General features: G+C 36.0%; 1 protein-coding gene across 2 annotated transcripts in view; it reads left to right on the top strand.

Moving 5' to 3' along the window:
* The window catches only part of CNGA3 (cyclic nucleotide gated channel subunit alpha 3), a 52,613-nt gene that overhangs the window by 5,609 nt on the left and 21,339 nt on the right, over window positions 1-25,665 (top strand). For both annotated transcript variants that reach the window (XM_074297322.1, XM_074297323.1), the window contains exon 2: window positions 20,486-20,599. In XM_074297322.1, coding sequence (XP_074153423.1) covers window positions 20,486-20,599 — 114 coding nt within the window. The remainder of the gene's footprint in view (window positions 1-20,485; window positions 20,600-25,665) is intronic.

The raw sequence follows: 25,665 nt of genomic DNA, 5'->3' as shown, positions 1-25,665 counted from the left end.
TATCTAGATAAAACTATAAAGTTCAATTGTTAACCACAAAACAATAAAAAATGAAGATTGCCAAGTTTCAAAGAACGAGCTTGGTCTCAGAGAATAGATAAAAAAGACACCTTCCCCCTCTCCTTTGTAGAGATCAGAATTCATGAGTATGAAATCTTGTGAATAATGACATTTTTAAAAAATGTATTGCTCAATTTTGCTGAATCCTTCCTTTTCACTTTTTTTTCCAAAAAAAAGTATTTGTTATAAAACATAGCTCTCTTGAAGGAAAAGGGAAAGGGATTTAGGAGACAATCTAGGTAATGTAAAAACAAAAGACAACAATAAAAAAAAAATTAAGTGACTATAAAAAATTCCTGGTATAATGTAGAAAGAAGAATCATGATGGGCAAGGTGCCTGGAAATTTATAAAAGAAAACATCAGGAAGAGATCAGTCATTGTGACCTATATAGCTATAAAACAAAACAAAAAATATAGGTAGAAAATGAAATTGAATTTTAACCCAAGGAAGTAAATAATATTTATCATTGAGATTCAATATTATGATATTAATGACTGAAATATAACAATACAACAATATACTTTGTTAGACAGAATGCTATTCATGACAAATATAGCAATAAAAAATATCTTGTTCAAAAGTAGCAAGATATAGTCACACAAGAATGGAGGAATACCATTTTATGTCAAGAAGATAAACACTTATTTGGAAACCTATTAAATTAAATAGCAAAGAATATTTGGATAAAGATAAACTGAGTAATATAAAGTTGCAACAGAAGTGCTCTCCTTTTGGGGGTAAAGTGAGACATTTGGTCAGATAGTGTCATTCCGCATCTAGTTGATGCTTTCCTAATAGAGATCAGAAAATGGTTAGCATAGTGAGAGAACTTCAATCTACATACAGGATGAAAGAAAATTGACTTAAGCATAGTTCATATCACAATAATGACCTCAAATTCAAGATGAATCAACAATTAGATGTAGCAGCCAAAAATCTTCAATAAAATCATGTTGCTTAACAGAAGCACAGTATCCTGAATAAAAGAATAAATATGTTAAATGTAAAATAAGATATAATGAGAATAAAAGAGTAAATAGGGTTAAGTGGCTTGTCCAGGATCATCCAGCTAGTAAGAGTCTGAGATCAGATTTTAACTCAAGAATATGAGCCTTCCTGACTTCAGATCTAGCACTCTAAAATAAAGTCTGAATTTTGTTCTTTTCTTTTGTGACTACAAATTCCATTCTTTATGATTTAGTATTCAACGAATATTTGTCTTTTAAAAACAAATTTCCTGGGGCAGGTAGGTGGTGCAGTGGATAGAGCACCAGCCCTGAAATCTGGGAGACTTGAGTTCAAATGTGACCTCAGACACTTAACACTTCCTACCTGTGTGACCCCGGGCAAGTCACTTAACCTCAATTGCCTTTGCAAAATAAATAAATAAATGAGTGGGTGGATGAATGAATAAATAGATAAAAATAAATTAAAAACAAAATCAAGTTTTCAGGGTTCCTATCCTAATGAATTGTGCTTCACTTATCTATGGATGCTACATTTAGGGGGAGACATTGGCAGATTGGAATGAATCTTGGGAGAGCAATTGAAATGCAGACAGAAATGGAAATGTGATATTTGAGGAACAGTTGAAAGAATTTGAGAAGCTTGTACTGGAGAAGAAATAAGTTAAAAGAGACATGATAGCTTTTCCAAATATTTAAATGACTGTCACATAGAAGAGGAGTTACATTTATGTTTGTGCTAGTCCAGAGGACAGAACTAGAACCAATAAGAGATAGTTTTTAGTTCAAAGATAAAGAGGAACTTTTTACCTATTCTCTTTGTTCCCCCGGGAAATGGACTATATAATTAGGTGGTAAGTTCCCTGTCACTGGAAGTATTGAGGAACTTCTATCAAGAATGGCGTAGAAGGAATTGCCACATGGGAGGAAAGCTGTACTAGTTAATCTCTTAAGATTCCTCCTAATTTTGGGAGAAAAAAGAATGAATATGAACATTTCTTTTATGACAGAGATTTTCATTTATTTTCTCAAAAGAATCATGATGGACAAGGTGCCTGGAAATTTATAAAAGAAAACATCAGGAAGAGATCAGTCATTGTGACCTGGCATAGCTATAAAACAAGTTTATAAACAAAACAAATAAGATAATAGTTAAAATTTGGTAAGAGGATCACATGTAAAATAGGTAGCTTTTCTTTTATAGTTGAATTTTTTATTGAAATTCCTGACATTTTAGAAAATGCATTTTTAAAACATCAAGACATGGAAATTTGGAAATTTGAGGTCCTCAGTGAGGGAATGTGGAATCACTAAAAGTTAGAGCAAATTAGGAACCTTAGAGATCATGCACTATAAATCTTTTATTTTACAGAGGATGAAACTCTGCCCAGAGTAATGCAGGTAGTAAGTAAATAGAGAATGGGGATTCAGATGCAAGTTTAGTGCTCCCTCCACTATACCATGCTGGCCGCCAGCTTATATGTAAGCAACCCTGAATATTATGTATTATGTTTGTGATCAAAAACTCACCCAGGGTCTTTATTAAGTATCTTTCTGCAGCTGCCGCTTTATTAAATGCTGTATTGTTATTGTTTAATTGTTTTTCAATTATGCCTGATTTTTTTCCATTATCTTTTTGGAAGTTTTCTTAGCAATTTCTTACCATTTCATTTTCCTAAATAAATATACCAAAACTCAAAAGATTTCTTGCTTTTTCCTTCTTTAGACTTTTTCATCAGTTCTGCTGTTTAGTTATTTCTTGGTATATTTGAATAAGAAGGTGTCAAAGAAATATCTGAGCACAGAGAATTAAATTCAGATCAGGGATACATAAAATCCCAAATTAATTTCTTCATTTCATTATTTTTATTGTGCTTTTGGCTGGAATATTTATGCCCAAAGAAAAATAGGGAACACTTTCCATGTTTCTCCCTGCATGGTGCCACATTTTGCAATTTTCACCAAAGAAAGTTTATTTACCACTTATATTTCTAGGGAAGCAGACTTAAAGTACAGTGCTTTGGTTACTGGCCAAATGGGAACAAGTTAACTGACAGATTTGATTTAAGTTGCTAAGAAGTTTCAAGAGAAGAAAGAAGAAAAGGAAGGAAGGAAGGAAGGAAGGAAGGAAGGAAGGAAGGAAGGAAGGAAGGAAGGAAGGAAGGAAGGAAGGAAGGAAGGAAGGAAGGAAGGAAGGAAGGAAGGAAGGGAAAAATGGAAAGGGAAATGGAGGAAAAGAGAAAAGATGGAGGGAGAGAAGAAGGTAAGGAAAAAAAAAGTCTGAGTTTCTTCTTCTCCAGGTTATAAAAGACAATATTGTTCAGGCCTTTCTTTCCTCATCTAAAAGAAATACCAGCTCTCTTCCAACATAGATATCATGGACTCTTAGCCTTCTCTTTTCATTCTTTCTCTCCTCCTACAGACAACAAATTCCTCTCCACATATCTTTAGAAACTGTGTACTTTCCTTTAGACCAAGGCTTCTTAAACTTTTTTCCATTTGTGACCCCTTTCTGCCAGAGAAATGTTTAGGTGACCCTGGGTATATATGTATATAAAACAGGTATACAAATCAAACATTTGCTAATTAAGCAATTCCTTGGCATATTTTTAATTTTACTTTTATTTTTATTTTTACATAAAGAATTAAATCTTGGAATATTTGACAATGCAGGACACAGAGCAGTCAGAAACCTTTTACTGTTGCCAAATTTTCAGGCTTTCACATTCAGTTATATGACCCAATATGGGAATGCAATCCACCGTTGAAGAAGCTTTGCTTTATACTAACTAGTTCACAATATAACCATAGCTCTGGCTTTTCTCTGGCATCTTTATAGCCAATGGGTTTTTTGCTCGTTTAGAATATAAGTTTCATGAGGGCAGGACCTGGATCTAATCTTTGTGCATTTTTTCAGCCTCTCACAATTCTCTGCTCAAAGTAGGTTGTTTATAAAGATTTAATTAAATTCATGCGAAACTTCAAAATGCATTTCTTGAACTCCCTAATTGCTAGTACCTCCCATCTTGTATTTATTTTGTATTGATATGGTAAATATTTATGAACATGCCATCCTCCTTGCTCCACATATACTTTCTCCCCTAGAATGTAAGAGCCTTGAGAGCAGGGATGAGGGATTAGTACATTTTTTAAAATCTTTGTATCCTGCACCAGGTATTAGAAATACAGAGAAAAACCTAATACCACATCTACGCTTTAAAAGCTCTCATTCTTATAGTGATCAATGCATCATCACACTTTTTTCCAGTTGTGATGACAGCACTGATTTAATTATTGTCCTCAAGATGAAAAATGCTATTTGCATCCAGAGAGAGAGCTATGGATTCTGAATGTGGATCGAAGCATACTATTTTTCACCTTATTTTTTTTTGTTTGCTTTTTCTTTTTCATAGTTTTTCTCTTTTGTTCTGTTTTTTCTTTCATAATATGACTGATATGAAAATATGTTTTAAAAGATTATACATTTATAATCTATATCAGATTGCTTGCTGTTTTGGGAAGAGGAAAAGTAAGAGAGGAAGAAAAATTTGGAATTCAAAATCTTACAAAGATGAATGTTGAAAACTTCTTTACAGTTAATTGAAAATTTAAAATACTAATGAGGGGAAAAAATTACTGTCCTCAAAGTGAGAGTAAGAGATTGAAACAGATTGCGGTAGAGAGTATACTAGCAGGCAGAGGACAAAATGTAGTGCTGTGCAGTTCTTGTTCTCCTGGTAGAGTTCTGGGTGGTATTTTAAGCATGGTCTGGGGTCACAAAAATGGAGTGGAGATAGTTAAGTTTTCATTTATTCATTAGACAATAAGGATAACTCACCCCTAAAGCAAAGTGCCAAAGGTGAATTGATTAACTTCCCCAGGATGGAAAGACTTGGAGGTCTTGTCCTGATAAAGAGAAAGGACACAGCAGTACATGTAAATGTCAAGATACCTCTACTAAGTAAGCCTTGGTGTCTTGGTGTTTGCTGGAAGAGACCTTCCAGAGAATTTACTTTCATTGTAAAAATCCAGTAAGATCATGTCTGTACAGTGCTTTAATGATGTACAAGGCACTATGATGGGTACTGGGGTTACGAATATAGTACCAGCACTAAAGCAGTTTACATTAAGGAAGGGGAGACATCAAAGTAGTAGAATATCCCTTCCAGGTTATTCCAGCAACTTCAATTTTCTTTTGTGTTTTGGAAACCCCAGAAGGTAACTGCTACTTATGTTCAAAATTCAGAAGGTAACTCAAGAAGGGTCTATGACATTTTATGATACAGTCCTAATTACAACCCACAATTTGTATGCTTCTCACCATCAATCAGCCCATAAGTTTTTTAACAAAAGTATTTAACAAAGAGATATAATAAGAATAATTGGTACAAAAATTCTCTCAAAAATTTAGAGCATAATCTACCACAAATACACATAGGACTATAGGAAGGATGGGCTCAAACTTAGAGTGTAGTGGTAAAGAAACACAAGTTTAGGATAAATGTGTGGCAAGTCTGTAACTTATATCTTAGAACTTTATGTCCTAGCCGTCCTTTCTGAGTCTTATTTCCTTGAACAACATTCTTCTCTAGTATGTGTCCTTGATGTTGTTTCCCTCCTCAAGTGACTATTTTTCCAGACTTATCTTCCTCAGAGTCAGTCCTGGCCAGTCAACAATTTGTGAAATAGTTACTATGTAGCAGGCACTGTCAAATACTAGGAATAGCAAATACAAGATTTCCCATTCCTAGGAAGCTTACTTTTATTGCAAGAAGCTGCACACAAATAAATATAGAAATAGATATAGATAGATATTAATGTATACATACACAGAGAATACATATATAATGTATATATGTGTATATAAAATATATACATACACATAGATATGTAATTATGTATATACAAGATATATAGATATAGATATATGCACCCAAATTATATAGATATGTAGACAGATATACACACACATACACAACGTATATCAAAAGTAATTTCAAAGGGACAAGAAATGGGAATTTTAGCTGAATCTCAAATGAAGCCAGAAAAGCCAAAAGGTAGAAGAAAGAATATTCCAGAAATAGGGATAACTAGTGAAAAATCATATTTGTTTTTTGTTTTTTTATAAATAGATTTTTATTTTCAAAATACATGCAAATAACATTCACCCTTGAAAAACCCTGTGTTTCAAATTTTTCTCCCTCTTTTCACCCCTCCATTTCTTGCCTAGACAGCAAGCAGTTCAATATATATCAATATATATCAACAATAAACATGTCACATTTCTATACACATTTCCACATTTATCATGATGCACAAGGAAAATAAAATCAAAAAGGAAAAAAAGGAAAAAGGAAAAAAAAACAAACAAAAAGGTGAAAATACTATGTTGTGGTCCATACACAGTCCTCATAATACTCTCTCTCTGGGTGCAGATGGCTCTCTCAAATCATAAGCCTATTGGAATTGACCTGAATCATCTCATTGTTGAAAAAATCCAAGTCCATCACGGGTGATCATCATATAATCTTGTTGTTGTGTACAATGTTCTCTTGGTTCTATTCACTTTACTTAGCATCAATTCATGTAAGTCTCACAAGGGCTCTCTGAAATCATACTGGTAATCATTTCTTATAGAACAATAATATTCCATAACATTCATATACCATAACTTATTCATCCATTTCCCAACTGATGGGCATCCACTCAAGTTTCCAGTTCCTAGTTCCTATAAACAGGGCTGCTACAAATATTTTTGCACACATGGGTCCTGAAAAAAACCTATTTGGAGTAAGCTGATATAGCTGGATTGTGGAGTATATAGAAGGGAGTAAATAAAAAGATTGTAATAAAAGAGAGTGACCAGAGTGTTAAATACTTAAAATGGCAAATATTTTACATTTGACTCTGGAGGTGATAAGAAGCCTTTGGAGTTGATAAAGGTGAAAAGTATAACATGGTCAGATCTAAGCTTTAGGAAAATCACTTTGACAGTTGATTGGAGAGTCGTTTGGAGTAGAAAGTGAGGAGGTAGTAAAGCCAACCAAAAGGCTATTGCAATAGTGACATGGAATGGCATGAACCTGCTTTAAGATGAAGCTTTTTGTATAGAAGGAAGAAAAGAATGTATAACATATGTTGTCAAAATGGAAGCAACAAGATTTGACAACAAATGGATATTTGGAAGTAAGTAAAAGTGAGCTGTCCAAGATGACATCAATGTTGCAAACCTGGGTAAATAAAAGGTGATAGTGCATTCAGTTGTCATAAGGAAGCTCCTAAAGGATGGGTTTTGGAGGGGAGACAACAATTACTGTTTTGTATATTTTGAGTTTGAGATACCTATAGGGTATCCAATTCTAATTGTCTAAAAGACAGTTAATGATGCAAGACTAGAATGAGAAAGATTAGGACTGGACATACAGATCTTGTAATTCTCTGCATAGAGACAATAATTAAATTCCTAGAAAGTCATGAGGTTACCAAGCAGGATACTGCATTCTCTTCTCTTTTAAGAAGAGTTCCTGGAGAGATTTGCATGAACTGATGTTGAGGGAAGAGACCAGAACCAAAAGAGCATTGTACACAGTAAAAGCAACAATGTGCCATTATCAGCTATGATTGACTTAGTTCTTCTCAGTACAATGATCCAAGCAGTTCCAAGGGACTCATGACAGAATTGCTGATCATATCCAGAGAAAGAACTATGGAGTCTGAATGTACGTTGAAGCATACTATTTTAACTTTGGGGAAAAGGGGGTCATGGTTGTTTCCCTTTTGTTCGGTTTCTTATTTCACATACATGTGGAAATATGTTTAACATGATTGCGCATATATAGCCTATACCAGATAGCTTGCTGCTTTGAGGAGGAGGAAGGGAGAGAGAGAGGGAGAAAAATTGGAACGCAAAATCTTATTTTTATTTATTTTTTTTTTATTTTTTTTTAAATGTTCATTTTATTTTTTATTATCATTTATTAGATGTTTGCATTTTTATTCTTTTTCTCAATTAAATGTGAAAATTCTTTTTTTTTAATTTTGACTTGGAGATTTTTTTCCCCTCTCTCCCACATACCCTCCTTAAAAAGGCAAGCAATTTTATATAGATTACAATATGTAATTGTGGAAAACATTATCATATCGGCTATGTTGTTAAAGAAAACAGAAACCTTCCCTCACCAAAAATATATAAAGTTAATAAATGTGTTGTAAGTACATTCAGACTCCATCAGCTCTTTCACTGGGGAAGAATATCATTTTTATAATCTATCCTTTAGAATTGTCTGAGAAGAGTATCTGAATTGCAAAAATGCAATTACTATGTACAACGTTCTTATGTTTCTGTTGACTTCACTTTGTATCAGTTCATGAAACCTTTTTTAGATTTAATTTATTAGCTTTAAAAATAGATGGAGACTTTGCATGAACTTGAAAAGTCCTAGGGACAAATCTGTATATGCCCTGGCATATGGACTTCTGCATTCTGGGCTTAATACATGCATTAATATTTTTTTTATTTTATAATTATAACATTTTTTGACAGTACATATGCATGGGTAATTTTTTACAACATTATCCCTTGCACTTACTTCTATTCAGATTTTTTCCCTTCCTCCCCCAACCCCCTCCCCCAGATGGCAGGCAGTCTTATATATGTTAAATATATTACAGTATAATTTAGATACAATATATGTGTGTAGAACCGAATTTTTTGTTGCACAGGAAGAATTGGATTCAGAAGGTAAAAATAACAGTTTACATTCATTTCCCAGTGTTCCTTTTCTGGATGTAGCTGGTTCTGTCCATCATTAATCAATTGGAATTGGATTAGCTCTTCTCTATGTTGAAGAAATCCACTTCCATCAGCATACATCCTCATACAGTATTGTTGTTGAAGTGTACAATGATCCCCTGGTTCTGCTCGTTTCACTCAGCATCAGTTGATGTAAGTCTCTCCAAGCCTCTCTGTATTTTTCCTGCTGGTCATTTCTTATAGAACAATAATATTCCATAACATTCATATACCATAGTTTACCCAACCATTCTCCAATTGATGGACATCCATTCATCTTCCAGCTTCTAGCCACTATGAAAAGGGCTGCCACAAACATTTTGGCACATACAGATCCCTTTCCCTTCTTTAGTAGTTCCTTGGGGTATAAGCCCAGTAGTAGTATGGCTGGGTCAAAGGGTATGCACATTTTGATAACTTTTTGGGCATAATTCCAAATTGCTCTCCAGAATGGTTGGATTCTTTCACAACTCCACCAACAATGCATCAGTGTCCCAGTTTTCCCACAGCCCCTCCAACATTCATCGTTATTTGTTCCTGTCATCTTAGCCAATCTGACAGGTGTGTAATGATACCTCAGAGTTGTCTTAATTTGCATTTCTCTGATCAGTAGTGATTTGGAACACTCTTTCATATGAGTGGAAATAGTTTTAATTTCATCATCTGAAAATTGTCTGTTCATATCCTTTGACCATTTATCAATTGGAGAATGGCTTGAAAATCTTATTTTTAAAAATGAATGTTGAAAGCTATCTTTACCCATAATTGGAAAAAATAAAATACTGCTTTAATTAAAAAAAAGAAGAAGAAGAAGAAGAAGAAGAAGAAGAAGAAGAAGAAGAAGAAGAAGAAGAAGAAGAAGAAGAAGAAGAAGAAGAAGAAGAAGAAGAAGAAGAAGAAGAAGAAGAAGAAGAAGAAGAAGAAGAAGAAGAAGAAGAAGAAGAAGAAGAAGAAGAAGAAGAAGAAGAAGAAGAAGAAGAAGAAGAAGAAGAAGAAGAAGAAGAAGAAGAAGAAGAAGAAGAAGAAGAAGAAGAAGAAGAAGAAGAAGAAGAAGGCACAGGACAAACACCTGGGAGGACCCTCACAATTAGTGGGCATGCTTAGATCTCAGCTGGATGTTCTGTCTTCTCATCTTCCTTCTTCTGGCTTCCCTGCTCACTTCAAATCTGAGTTAAAGTCCCACTTTCTACAAGAAGCCTTTTGCACTCCTCCTTAATCTAGTGTTTTCCCTGTGAAACTATCTCTATTTTCCCTTACATATGTCCAATTTGTGCATAGCTGTTTGATTTTTGTCATTCTCCATTAGATTGCAAGCTCCTTGAGAGCAAGGGCTGCTTTTTTATCCTGTTTTGTTTTTATCCATTTCTGTCTCCCCAGTGCACTTAGCATAGTATTTGGTATTTAATAAATGCTTGTTAACTGGCCAAACTTCAGTCCTACATGATCAATTTCCTATTGAACATTTCAAACTTGAAACTTTAGAGACATCTTAAACTCAATATGTTTAAAACTGAGCTCATCATCTTTCTCTCTAAATACTCCCCTCTTGCAAACTTTCTGTTAAAGGTATGGCCATCTTTGAAGTGTTTCAGATTTGTAACTTCCTCATTGTCAATGATTCCTCTCTTTTCCTCATCTCAAATATCCAGTCAGTTGACAGATTGACAAGTTAAAAAAAATCTTGCCATTTTTGATTTGGCAGTGTCTCTTCCATCTAACATCTCTCCACTCACAAAGCTACCTGCCTTAGTTGAGACCTTCATTACCTCTCACCAAGATTGTACTAACAGATTCCTAATTGGTCTTCTCACCTCAAGTCTTTCACCTCCAGTCTATCCTACAAACTTATGCTTAACTAACTTTCCTTAAGGGTAGATCTGGCCAAGTAACTTTTCCTCTACTCAACTAACTCCAATAGTTTCAGATTGCCTTTAGAATAAAATATTAAATTCAAACCAAATAATATATTAAAATCAAAAACACTAACCTATGTTTTCAATCTCATTGATTGATACTAGCCTATTCCCTCTCTGGAATCCAAACTGACTTTCTCTCTGTTCCTCAATCAAAACACTTCATCCCTTTTTGTATTGGCTGCCTCACCCCCAACATCCGCCAAGTCTAGGATCCCATGCCTACTACTTTTCTCTCCCTCACAGAATCCTTCTGTTTCTTTACAATGTAACTCAGTCAGCAATATCTACATGAAAACGTTTTTGAATGCAACTGCTAGTGTCCTCCCTTCCTTAGCACTGTTATTTTATTCCTTTGTATAAACATAAATGTAAATTAATTTTATATTTGTTCTATATGTATTATATGTACTTATTGTTCCCTTCACTAGAATGTAACCTGGTTGCTAATAGAGATAATTTCATTCTTTATGCTTAATACTTTTAACTTGACTACTCTGTTTTTAGAATCCAAGTGGTGTGATTTGATCTTCTTTCCTAGATGTTTCTTATGTGGTGCCATTTGTTTTCATGCAATAGCACAAAGCCTCCAATCCTCTCTAATTGATTGAGAGGATTATTCACATGTTGTTGGAAATTTCTTTGACACTTCTGTTAATTGATTTCTTGATCAGTGGAGGCATCTGGTTCTTCCCTGATTTCATTAATTGAGGTGACAATAAAAATTCCAAGAAGTAGAAGGGAGAAAGGAGTCCAGATATAGGGGATAGTCAGTGTATAGGTTCAAAGACAGAAGACAATATTATGTATGGGGAACATTATGCTAGTAAATAGGTCAGTTTGGCTGGGAATAGAGAATAGAGGAGTCTGGAAACTAAGTCTGTAAAGGTATTTTGGAGTCAAATTGGCTACAAATACAAAACTGTAGAATTTGCTTTTTATTTTAAAGGCAACAGGGAGCCATTAAAAATTCTTGATCAAGGGAGGTGATATGATGAGCTATGATTTAGAGAGATTATTTATCTGTTTGATGGAATATAGATTTGACAACAGAGAGACTGGAAATCAGATTAAATCTAGATTAAATAAAGAGCTAGACAGAAAGTTAAAGACTATATGGTTCAACTTCCTCTTATGACATCTGTTGAAATTAAGACTCAGAATGGTGATGCGGCTTGCTTTTTGATGGAAGTTTCTCTGAATATTTATTTGCTCACCATTTTTTCAGGTCACCTATGGAAGCACCATCATTTCTTTTGGCACAGGTCTATCCTGTTCACCTTTTTTTTTTTTTTTTTTTTTTTTTTTTTTTTTTTAACTACCTTCAAGTAACCAAGTTGGGGCATCCTAAACAGAATTGTGAAGTAGATAAATTTGGACTTCAGTGCCTGTGGTCTCAATGTCACCTACTCCTCTTTATCTAGATTCCAAGACCATGATCCTTCTCCCTCCCTCTTCTCCTTATCAAAATCTGTTCTCAAGAAAAGGCCCAATAAACTTATTTGGACTGATTTGTAAAAGACTGTAAGGCTAATATGTTGCCACACTGGGAGTATTGGCATTTAAGAAGCAAAGGAATAAAAACTCAGCAGATTTCAATAGGAATGTGAGACTTCACTAAGCAAGTTTGAAGGTATTTTTAGGGACAGGAGGAGGGCTTCCCATCTCTTTTTAAGTCCCACTGCATAGAATTTCTGGTTTCTCAAGTCTAGCAGGCATTAAATTTAAATAGTAGTACTGCAATTTTGCTATTCTAGATTTTTTTTCTATTCAGTATCCTGTGCTTAAATTATCCTATAATCATACTAGTACTACTACTACTACTATTACTATCACCATCACCACCACCACCACCACTTCAACTACTACTTACTATTACTACTATTACTTTCAATAGTTTTCAGTTGCGTTCAATTCTTCATGACATCATCTGGGGATTTCTTGGTAGAAATGGATTGCCATTTCTTTCTCCAGTTCATTTTACAGATAGAGAAACTAAGGGAAATGGAGTTAATTGATTTGCCCAGAATCACACAATTAATAAGTTTCTGAGACCAGTTTTGAGCTCAGGAAAATAAGTCTTTTTGACTCCAGGTCTGGCACTATCTCCTGCTTTGCTTAGCTTCCCTGTCTATAATCATAAAGTGCTTTAAAATATTAATGAGAATAACAAAATTGAAGAGTGAGAAGAAACTTCATTGGTCATCTAGTCTAATCCACATTACCTATACAATAATCCTTTCAGGGATATTTCCAACAAACTGTCACCAGTATTTGTTTATACCTGTAGTGCTGAGTAGAAAAGCAGCAGCAATATAGTTTAAAGGAATCAAATATACAATTTGTGGACTCCATAAAGCCCAAGATACTCCTGAATACATCCAAACCAAATTAAAACATAATTGGGAGGGGGGCAGCTAGGTGGCGCAGTGGATAGAGCACCAGCCCTGAATTCAGAAGGACCCCAGTTCAAATCTGGTTTCAGACACTTAACACTTCCTAGCTGTGTGACCCTGGGCAAGTCACTTAACCACAATTGCTTCAATGGGGGAAAAAAAACCCACAAAAACTCCACAAAAAAACCAAAACATAATTGAGAAATATTTGACTAAATAAATAAAAATACAATAAATCAGAGTAATATTACATTTTAAGACTAAGCCAATATTCAGCCCACAGGGATCCTTATGTTTGTGGTAGCTGTTTCTATCTGAGCTTGACATCATTGGAGTGGACGATAGAGATCTGGTCTTGTTTGGAAAGACCTGGTTTCAGCATTGGTTTTTGACCCTGACTTGGCAAATCAATTATACTTTTTAAGGCTCATCTGTAAAATGAAGAATCTGTATTAAATGGCCTCTATGTTCTCTTCTATAACTAGGGATAATTAATAATTACTGAGGAAACTATCTGAGCCATACTATTTATTAGCAAAACAGGTGTCATTATTGAGTCAATGGACTCCTCAGTCAGTCTAAAAACCCTGAATAGGATGAGACAGATTTTTATGTATTAAAAACAATTACTCAAATTAACAGGATACAATCCAAAGTACAAAATTAGGGAATCTGATTTCTAATTGAAAGAAAGATTAGAAGCTTTCCAAGGTGGGAGAGAGAAGAATGAAGTTCTGTTAAGTTGGGAGGGGGTTAATGAAAATAAAGATATGGATTTTTTTTCCCCAGCTAAGTGGACTCCCTGAAATCTATCCATGCATTCTTTTGGAGTCTGTGGATCTAGGTATACCCCTATACCCCTAATAACAAGTCTCTGCTTGGATATCTCAAGCAACAGGGAATTCACTGTCTAAGGAAACAGCCCCATTCCATTTGAGGACAACTATTGCTGGAAGTAGTTTTATATTATTAGAAATATATTAAAGGGGCTCAAGTGGTTAGAGGGCTGAATTTAGAAGGTCAGGAAGCTCTAGGTATGAGTTTTGCTTCTGGGACATACCAGTTATATGATGAGTCACTTAACTCCTTGGAACCCCCTACAGTCAACTCTCAAAGAGTATAAGTTGTAGAGAATGTGTGGAACTGTAACTGTGGAGGGATTTTCCATGCTGGGAGTTCCCTTACATTGAAGACATTCCAGAGGTTCAGGTTTAAAAAACAATAACAATAATAATCACATCATCATTATAAAACTATCGTCTACTAGCAGTACCCATCATTTGTAATGGTCCAGGACCTTTGAGCAACCTGAGAGAGATAGTCCTTCCCTTAAGACTTTGTTTGATGAGATAAATTCGGCTCTGCCAGTATAAAGGAACATGACTTTAAGTCTGCCCCTCTTTTCATTGATGAGAACTAGGCAGGAGCAGAAATCTCTTGTGAACTGCAGACTGAGGTAATGTTGATGTAGGTTGAACACCTAAGTTCTCCAAAATTTTTTGTGACACTTATCTCTGACTCATGTCTCCCTCAGCCAGTGTAGTTTCCTGACTTGAAACTGCTTGTTAGCTGCTAGTATCTTGTGACAGGCAATTACAACAATTTTCTGTCTTTTTCCTTGGCTTTATGGATAATTGATTGAGATGGCTTGGGAAATGTGCCCCCCGTCTCCTCTCTGGAGCAAATATTATTACCAAGAGTATGTTTTATAGCAGACCTGTGGAGAGAGAGATTCTTGCCTGCTACCTAGATCTTGTTACTGCCTTGTTAAAAAAGGATGATGAGGTTGGAATAGGCCACATGACAGTTAATTCAGCTTGCCTGGGCTTCTGAAGTCAAACAGAATGAAATTTCAGTCCCCCAGAGACTACTGCCTGGATGATTCTTAATCTGTCTGATGAAACCTGGGCCCCAGGAGGTTTTAGCAGGAAGGTAAAGAAAATTTAAAAAAAAAAAAAAAAAAAAAAAAAAAGATTCACAAACACATTGATCTGATTTTTGACTCTTCTACACAAAAAGTGTTTTTTGTGTGTGGTTTTTTTGTTTGTTTGTTTTGTTTTGTTTTAAGTGGATTTTCACTTGCATCCAGACTGGTTGTCATCCAGGGGAAGCAAAGCTCGTGAAAGTGTCATTCCCACCACCACCACCATCAACAACAATAACAGTGGTCAATAACTGCTATTTCTGGAACAGGGAAATCCAAACCCCCCAAAAAACAACAGTGTCCCTCATATCCCTGTCTTTGTTTCTAGCCCCATGGCCATCACTTAGTAGAACTAGCTTAGTAGAAAAGGGTCCCACCATTCCCAACACTACCATCTGCTGACCAACTGCCACTAGGAGTCAGGTGAGCCCAGGAGCCCTGGGAACAGAAGCATAGTCTCTCATACCTCCCTCTACACCAGACCATGGACTTAATGTCAAATCTAGCTCCCATACCTATCTTCTGGAGAGTCACGCCTGTGACTGTGGAATCATCGAACTTATAGTTAAGAAGGCTGCTTGAGTCTAATTCTCCTCCATGACTTCCAACAGCGACTTTATTTTTTTTAATAGCTTTTTATTTACAAGACATATGCATGGGTAATTTTTCAGCATTGACAAATGCAAAACTTTCTCCCCAACCCCTTGGCAGGGGTAGTGAAAGGTAGACATGTTAAATATGTTAAAGTATATGTTAAATACAATATATGTATATATATATATATATATATAAATATATATATATATATATATATATATATCCATACAGTTATTTTGCTGCATAAGAAGAATCGGACTTTGAAATAATAATATACAATAACCTATGAAGGAAATAAAAAAAATGCAAGCTGACAAAAACAGAGGGATTGGGAATGCTATGTAGTGGTTCACACTCATTTCCCAGAGATCTTCCATCCAGCCAAAACTTCAGCACCAAACCAAATGATCATCAAGAAATCCAAATGGAAATTAGAGTAAATACTCTCATCCAACCTAGCACAAAAAGACAAATTTCTGAGCAATAGGAAAGGAGTCCTATTAAAAAAGCCAGTGTGAGCATGGGCATATATGACAAAAGCCAGTCTATAAAGGCCAGAGATACTTCAAAAACAACTGAAACCTTCTGCATTATGAGGCTTGAGGCAGAAGATCAAGATGGCTAATGATATGAAGTAGTCAAAAACTCACAGTATTCTGACAGCAGGCTGGGAATTGGCAGTAACTAGGGCAGGACAGATCTGGTCATCCAAAAGACTCTGAAAATCCATAGCACTTTAAGCTAGATTTCCTTGAAGATTCAGAGCTCTAAACCCAGATGATCGAGGCGGGGAACTAAAACTTACTAATGTTCTAAGTGCAGACATATACATCAACATAAGTGGAAATCAGAAGCAGGAGCTAAGAAAATGCAAGGAAGCACCCAACAGGACCTGACCACCTTTGTCAAGAGTATAGAAGAGGAGATTAATATGACACTGGCACAAAGTTTAATTAAGGAATTGAAGCTAGATATATTAATAAACATAATACAACATTGACCATGATAAAGGGATATTATGGTTCCATATACACCCAAGAAGCCAACCTAGAAGAAGAGAATAACTCTACAACAATTACAAACCATTGTAGCCTTGGAGCCTCAGAGAGAAAAAAATTATTTTGGCCAAAATGAAACAAGAGATGAAAAATGAAATTAAGATAAGAATATAAAATATTTTTATAAAATAAAAATGCTGAAGGAAAGAATTAGGAGAAGAATAATTTGGAACAGAAGCTGGTAAACCTCAGTCACGTATCAAAGACCCTGAGAATAAGATTGGATAAATAGAAATCAATGACTTTTTAAGATAAGATTTATTGGAACAAAATCCAAAGAGTAGGAAAAAAGAAAATATAAGGCATCTGTTTTTAAAATCAATTGACCCAGAAAACTCAGTAAGGAAAGATAATTTAAGAATCAGATTTGCTGAAAACCAAAACTACCTCTGGCTATCTTTCCTAACTAATTCCTATATCTAGAACTCTTTCCATCTTCATCTCTACCTCCTGTTTCCCCTAACTTCCTTCAAATCTCAACTAGACTAATACTTTCTGCAAGATGCCTATCCCCTGAATATGACTCTTTTCAACAGCCAGGTGATTCAGGCCAGTTCCAACAGCCCTGTGATGGAAAGAGCTATCTGTACCCAGAGAGAGAATGGGGACTGAAGATGGATCACAACATAGTATTTTCACTCTTTTTGTTGTTGCTTGCTTGCTTTTTGCTTTCTTTCTCATTTTTCCCTCTTTGATCTGATTTTTCTTGTGCAGCATGACAAATGTGCAAATATGTATAGAAGAATTGTATATGTTTAACCTATATTGGATTACTTGCTGTTTAAGGGAGGAGGTGAGGGAAAGGGAGGGAGAAAAAAATTTGGAACACAAAGTTTTGCAAGCATGAATGTTGAAAATTATCTATGCATGTATTTTGAAACTAAAAAGCTAAAAAACAAAAATGCCTAATCCCAAAATCAACTAGATGGCTGTGGCTGATAGAATAGCAGCATTGGAGTCAGGAAGAGCTGAATTAAAATCCAACCTCAGACACTTATTAGCTGTATAACCCTGGGGAAGTCACATAATCCTGTTTGCCTCAGTTTACCCATTTGCAGAATGAGCAGGAGAAGGAAATAGCATTCCAGTATTTTTACTAAGAAAACTCCCAAAAGGGTTTGGAAAAGTTGGACATCACTGGGGAAAAAAAAACACAAAAAACACCTAAACACAATAATAACCCTTATCTGACATAGGAGAGTTAGAAAGAATCTGTTGTGGGGAAGTCAGTGAGTATTGGTAGGTCAACGTGGTCACGTATGGCAGACAACTAGGATTCAGGACTAGAGCACAAAAGAGAGATGATCTGTAGATTTGGGCATCATATGGCTAGAGCTGATAGTTGAACTCATGGGAACTGATGAATTCTCTAAGAAAGAGAAGAAAGAGAAGAGGACTCAGAACAGAGGCAGGCAAAAGGCTCTAGAACATCTCCATCTCCAAGCATTATGTTGAAATTCCATTCGTGAAACTCCATCATTGCTTCTTCGCTTTCCTGGCTTCCTTTACGACTCAGATAAAGCCCCACCTTCCGCAAGAAGCCTTTCCCATCCCTCCTTAATCTAAGTGTCTTCCCTCAGAGTCTAGTTCCCACTTTATCTCATACATTGCATCTATACACAGCAATTTGCATGTAATCTCTCCCAAGGAGGATGTAAGCTCCAAGAGAGCAAGGACTGCTCTGTTTTGTTTTGTTAGGAGGAGATCAGGGAAGATGACCACTCTGCTTTTCCTATCGCGTAGCGGAGTGTCTGGCACTTAGTAGCCACTCTGATAAGCACTGCTTGACTGACAGTTTAATTTAACGTAAAATAGTCAGGCAGCATGGAGACACCCCTTAAAAAATAAAAATAAAGCCGCTTTACACAGTCCTTGTCTGCTAGGCACTTAGGTTCTAGTGGGCGAGAGAGGGAAGTATACTATATTTCAGGGAAAAGGAAATGACCCCCTCAGTACTCTGTAGGCATTCGCTGATTGTTAAGAATGAGGTCCAGTGCACCTGACTTTCCGGACTTGCTCCAAAGGGGAACTTCACAGTTTTGTTCTGGGTTTTGGTGTGAGCAGAGGAACAAAAGTTGACAAATATTGTAGGATGAGAGAGGAGAGTGATGGAGGAAGGCAAGGGGCACTGACCTAATTATCTGCTCTCGGCTATTGCCAATCTATGGAACGTAACCCCAAATCATTTGGGTTCCTCTTCCCTAACTTTCACTTTGTGATAAGGCCATAGGAATGGGAAACTTTTTTCAGTTTCAAAATGAGAGTGATGGGAAAGGAATAGGAAACAGAAAAGGGAAAGAAACAGCAGAACCAGCTATTGGGGTATGGGAAAATGAAATTGAAGAGATATTTGCAAAACAAAATCTTCCTATTAAGCCTTAAATGCAAAACAACTTGTCATATTTGAGCCTTTCGATATACAATAAGTATATATAGTATTATTATCTCCATTTTGCAGATGAGGAAATTAGGGTTCAGGTTAAGTAACTAAATTTCAGAAGTAGGATTTAAATCTATCAGTATAGCCCTATGTCCCTCTGCTTTTCAGACTTAAGAAAATCTTGAGAATGGAAAATAATATTAGAAAGGAAACTATTTAGTCAGATGCTATAGTAAGGGCACTGACATTAGTGTAAAAAACTGTTTCAGTCCCTATGTGCCTATGTGTGTGTGTGTGTGTGTGTGTGTGTGTGTGTGTACACACATATACATGTTGTCTTCATCACTAATGGTATCATTTTATAACTGTCACCATCAAAATCCACTGATTTATTGACAATGAGTGTGTGCCATATATTCTACAAAAAGCCCTGGCATTTAGGAAGCTTATAGACTTCCACTACCAACACTGACAAAGACTGACATGGGAAGGACATGATAAACAGCAGATTCAAATTTAATTAGCCCATTTTCAGACATAATAGGAGCATTAAATTGTTTTGCTTGACTTATCTGTTACAATAGAGAGTGAATTCATGGGTAATGATGGAGATTTTTTAAAAATAAAAGTTAATGAACTATATAAATTTATAAAAAGTCATCATTGTTGAATCATTTTCAGTCATATCCAATTACTTGTGATCCCCCTTGAGGTTTTCTTGGTAAGGATATATATAGAGTAGTTCACTGTTTCCTTCTCCAGCCCATTTTATAGCTGAGAAGGCTGAGGCAACAGTCCAGTTTCTGACATCTAGTAAGTATCTGAGGCCAGATTTGAACTCAAGAAGGTGAATCTCCCTAATTTTCAGTCATTCTTTATTTTTTCATATTCGATACCCCTATTATAGGAGTACCATTTAGCTATCCTTATAACAAGCTAGGTAATAATGGCATGTAGACAGACCATAGGGGGAAAAAAAACCAAAACATTGAACCACAACATGATTAAGCATTAAAGTATTACACATTCCAAGTCAAGGCTAGATATATTTTCAGGTCAAGGAACTTAAGTAAAACATTACTAGAGTTTCTTATAAAGAGCTACTGAATACAGTGAAGACTATAAAGCCTCCAGAAATTTGTTTCACTCAGCCCACGATGTACAAATAGCATTTCCACTGCCCAGGATCATGGTGGGCCAGACACTAAACAGACATGTGTAGTTCCCAGAAGGAAGGACTTGACCTGAGTGTGAATTGGTTTAGTTCTGGGTCCAGAATTCCCAATGGTGCTATTCCTTGTGGCGCTAGCTAGGTATCTGGTCACCCTATTCCTGTCTGCACTTCAGGAGATGATGAATTCATAATCAAATCAGTTTGTTACACATTTTATTTCACAGGGCTCATTCCCCATGTGAGGACTCATCATCAGAACTGCAGCGAGTGATTACCATGGAGACCAGAGCCCCATCTGAATCCCGGCAAAGTTCTTTCACAAGCCAGAGGCCAGCCAGGTAACAGATGGAATAATATTGCTCATCCTATAAAGAAAGCCAACATGAAAAGCAAACAGCCTGGGGAAAAGGGGTAGTGGAGAAGGGTAAAGAGTTAGAATTCTATCTTTGACTGATTTTATCTTGGTCCAAATGTTGTTGCTGTTTATCCTTTGTTCTCAAAGAGGACCATGATATCAAGAACATGCAAGTGAGTTGGATTTAAGTGAGGGAAGACTGTGCTAAGTCAGCAGCCTTAGTTTCTCCTCCAGAGCCATCTGGATCCAGTAGTCAGATATAGCTCAGGACGATTGGTAATGGCTCTGGAAGCATCAGGAGACCTTGGTCTTTTTAAACTAAGATCTTTAACAGATCTCAGTGTGGCTGAGGCAAAGTTCCATCAATGATTAAGGCTAGGTAAGGACATGTTTAAACTATATTGGATTGGTTGGTGTCTAGGGGAAAAGAGAGGGGAAAAGGAAGGAGAAAAATTGGGAACACAAGGTTTTGTGGGTGGATGTTGAAAACTACCACATATTTGGAAAATAAAAATCTTAGTCTGAGAGGGGAATAAAACTTTGAAAGGACCAAGTTGAATTTCTATAGTAGAAAGTATGTAAAAGCTTGGCCTTGGAAGCATTTGTAAAAAGTGACCTTGATTAGAGTAGAGCTCTTTCCATTATTAGCAATAACAATTAGTTGCTGTAGATAGCCAATGGGTGAATAACAGGGGAGTGACGAAAGATGAAAACATCTTCCTAGGCCCATGAAAGTAATCTAAATCTATGTCTAAAATATACTAAGTACTTTGTTGTTCATCATTATTTTTGTTAAATATATCATATACTTTTTCAAGAGAAGTATCATGGCATTAGAGAGAGGGGTATATTTAGAGCCAAAAAGACCTGAATTCAAGTTTTATCTCTGACAAACATTACCTGTATGACCCTGGACAACTCATTTTCCTTCTTAATGCCCTAGAATTTTTTTTCATTCATTTATTTCATTGATTAAGGACCAGCTTAAGTACTAGCATTTGGGCCCTGAGGATAAAAAGAAAACAAAACAGTCTCTGCCCTCAAGAACATTATGCTTTATTCTATACACATATGCAACCTTTCTTGTCATTTAGTCATTTTAGTCTTGACCTATCCTTTGTCACCCCATTTAGGGTTTTCTTGTCAAATATATTGGTTTGCCATTTCTTTATCTGGCTCTTTTTACAGATGAGGAACTGAGGCAAACAGAGTAAAGTGATTTGCCCAGGGTCATTCAATAAATATCTGAGGCTGAATTTGAGCTCAGGTTTTCCTTTCTTCTGGCCTAGCCCTCTATGCGTTGTGTCACCAAGTTGCCCTCATATATACAACTAACAAAATACAAAATATGTATATAGTGAATACAGTGTAATTGGAGGAAGAAGGGAGTAGTGACTGGGGAGGTCTGGTAAGAGGTTTGAAGGAAAGCTGTCTGAGTGAGAAATGGGTGCCTTTCAGGAATGGAGAACAGAATGTTACATGTGTAAGGAAAAGCAAATTGCCCAATTTGTCTAGAAGGTAGAATGATTGAAGAGGAATAATGTGCTATAAGCCTGGGAAAAGCAAGCTATAAAGGGTTTTCAAAGGTGCTTGTATTTTATCCTAGAGATCCCAATAAGGACCCACAATAGATTTTTTTTTGAGTAGATGAATAGTGTAATTAGACCTAGGTTTCAGAATTCACTTTGACTGTTGAAGTTGCATTGAATCAAGAAGACTAAGTGAGAAGTTTTACAAAAGTTCAGGCAAGAGATGATGAAGATCTGAACAATGATGATAGTTATGTAAGAAAAGAGAAAGCAATGAATGAGAAAATGCTGTTGAGTTTAAAACCTTGGCTGTCTCTGGGGAGAATAAGGAAAAATTAGCAGTGAGGTTATAAATCTGGGTGACTAGAAGAATGGCAATGCGCTCAACAGTAATCAGGAAGTTAGGAAAAAGAATAGTTTGGGAGGGACCTCAAAACCAAGAGTGTTATTTGGGACAAACAACAAGTTGTATTTTGGGCCTGTTAATTTGAGATGCCTATAGGATGTCCAGTGGGAAATATCCAACAGACACATGTGGGTTGGAATTCAGACACATGCTAATTAAATTTGTGAATAACAAAAAGTTAGGAAAAATTGCTAAGTTACTGGATGATAAAATCAGAATAGAAAAATATCTCAGTCGGCTAGACTGATCTCCCAAATCTGATAGGAAGGAATTTAACAGACATAACATAAAATCCTCCAAATGGATTTTTAAAAATTGACTCCATAGACACATTAAATTGGGGAAGTTTGACTACATTTAGCAATGTTGGTCTTAAATGTTCCCCGGCCCCCCCCATCATTTATTTCTATTATTCTCCCAGATCTCCATGTTGGAAAAGGCAAGAAAGTACATTCCTCTGTGCTTTCCTTGGTTCCTTTCCATTCACTTAAAAATATGGTATGTGGACCAACTAAGCCCCAATCATTAAGAACAGGACACCACTCTTCAACTACCATCCACCTCACTCCAAGGCCTTGAGGCAGATCCCTAATGAAAGTGAACATTTTTGCCATCCAGGAATGAAAATGATATAAGGTGCCAGTCATTGCTTGGTTGCCATTCAAGCTAAGTAAATGATTATCAATATTGGACATAGTAGGCATTAAATTTCTTAGCCCATAATCAGGAATAATAGATAGATAGATCACTGCCCATCAAGCTTATCTGGAAGAAGAGGTATAAATATAGGTGTAAGAGTTTAATAGAAGATAATATTTCTTCAGTGTAGACACTGTTTGAAGAGTGGACAGATGCATCTGTGGGCTCTATATAGGTAAGCTTTAGCTGCTACTACTGAATTAGTAAAATTAGTTAATATTTAATGCCCACAAAATCCATAGTCTCTAAACAATGACCTATTAGGTGTCAAAATTCAGAATTTTCTGACAATGAGTCTGTCTACAGATTTCAGCATCCTAGAATATAGGCAATAAAGAAGTCAAATATATTACCAAAGGGTCCCCAAATCTGGGGTTGACTGAACTACAAGATAGTCTCAAGATGCACCAGGCTCTTAATGGTCATTGTTAGGGATGCTGGGATATTATGCTCCATTCTGATGGTATTTCCATAATTCATATATGAGTAGCCCCTTCCGAAACTGGCTGTTCACTAATGTGACAAATAACCCCGTATTGGTGTGGGCTCTAGAAGATGGCTCAGTGTTGCACATGAGAATTTAGGGAGATATCAACAGGATAAGCCACCATTCTCTGGTTGAACAAGTCTTAAAAATCCAGTAGCATAACCCAATATTTGTGCAGGTTGAACAGGATCTGGAATGCTATTCCCCATTCATCAAACTGTCTTAGCTGAAAGTTTGCATATCTTTCAGTAGGTCAATTTGGTGTCTGTACTTGTTCTTTCCTCCTCTCACAAACAGGTCCATCAGGTTGGGTGTTAAGGTACAATAAGAGGATCATTAGCTTAGGACCTGGGCTTCTGATGGAATGATGTGATTTTGACCTGTTTGTCCCAGTTTCTTTATCTAGAAAATGAAGGGATTGATTTAGACAGCCTCTGGGTTCCCTTCTAGCTTTAGATATATACTCAAAGAAACTTCTCTTGGATAATAATAGTATTTAAGATTCCATAGTTACAATAGAATGGTAATTCTCTACTCTTCTTTTTAATGAATAGCACTGAGGCTTTATTGCCTATTATCATACATATGTTAGGTGGTGACCTAATAAAAGCCACTTTAGCCCAAGGTATGGAAAACTCAGAGTAAAAGTCAATTATCTTGTTAGTGCCAGAGAGCCAGTTTTACACTAGAAATTAAAGTTTGGAAATTATATCAATTGAAGACCAGGAATTAATCAATGAATAGATATTTTTAAATGTCTATTTACTATGTGTCAAGCACTGTTCTAGGACTGTAATACAAAGATAAAATGAACAATCCATATTCTCAAGGAGCTTACATTTTCTGAGAGAAGACAGTAGGTAAATAAATACATTTATATGAAATAAATACAAGGTAAAATTTTTGAGTGGGAAAAGTAGGTAAGGAGGGCAACACAGGAAAGAACATGCTATAGAAAGTAGCACTTGAACATAATATAAAAAGAAAAAAAATTCTAAGAGGCAAAGGTGAGGAAGGAGTGAATGAGGTGTGGGTGGGCATAGCTAGTACAAAGGTGCAAAGATGGAGGTAAGATATGGCTATAGAGATCAAGGAACAGCAAAAAGACCAGTTTACCTGGATTGTAGAATTTCAAAAGGGAAATAATGTAGAATTAGGACAGGAGGATAAATTAGGACTAGATGGTGAAGGGCTTTCAAAATCAAATAGAGGAATTTATATATTTAATTTATATATAATTTAAAAGCAGTTGGAGCCACTAAAATTTTTTGTTTAGAGAAATAATATGATTGGACTTGAAAAAAGAAAAGAAAAGAAAAGAAAATCACTTAGGTAGCTTTTTGAAAGATGAATTGGAAAGGAGAGAGAGACTTGAGGCAGGAAAAGCAATCAGGAGGCTATTTTGTAATAGTCCATCAAGATGATGAAACCCTGATGGAGATGGGGACTGTGTGAAGGAAACCTAACTAACTATGGATTTTCTGGAGATTCAAGATTTGTCTTGTGGGTTGAAAGAGAATTAGGCTTCTAGAATAAAGCCAAGATTGCAAACCTTGATAGCTCCTCTACCTAGCTAGTCAAAAGTATCTAGAAGAAGGCTTTTGCTCCCAGGTACTCCACCCTATTTGCCTCAGTTTCCTCATCTGGAAAATGAGCTAGAGGTGTTAAATGGCCAATTACTCCAGTATCTTAGTCAAGAAAACCTCAAATGAGTTGGAAAGCATCTCTCTAGCTTGCCTCTCTGATCCTTGTCCATTTTTATTGTCTCTTTTGCCCTGAGGTCTATAGACCTTTTTCCTGGTGAGCTAGCAGAGTATCCAGCAGCTCTGATATTAACACCCTGAAAGGACAAAAAAGGATAGTCAGGGATATACTGGTAATGTTTAATAACTGACTTACTAGAGGAAAAAATTTTACACTCTACCTTT

Source organism: Sminthopsis crassicaudata, chromosome 3 (genome assembly GCF_048593235.1).
Source record: "Sminthopsis crassicaudata isolate SCR6 chromosome 3, ASM4859323v1, whole genome shotgun sequence".
In the NCBI taxonomy this organism is placed as follows: Eukaryota; Metazoa; Chordata; class Mammalia; order Dasyuromorphia; family Dasyuridae; genus Sminthopsis; species Sminthopsis crassicaudata.
This window is presented reverse-complemented; position numbering and strand designations above follow the sequence as displayed.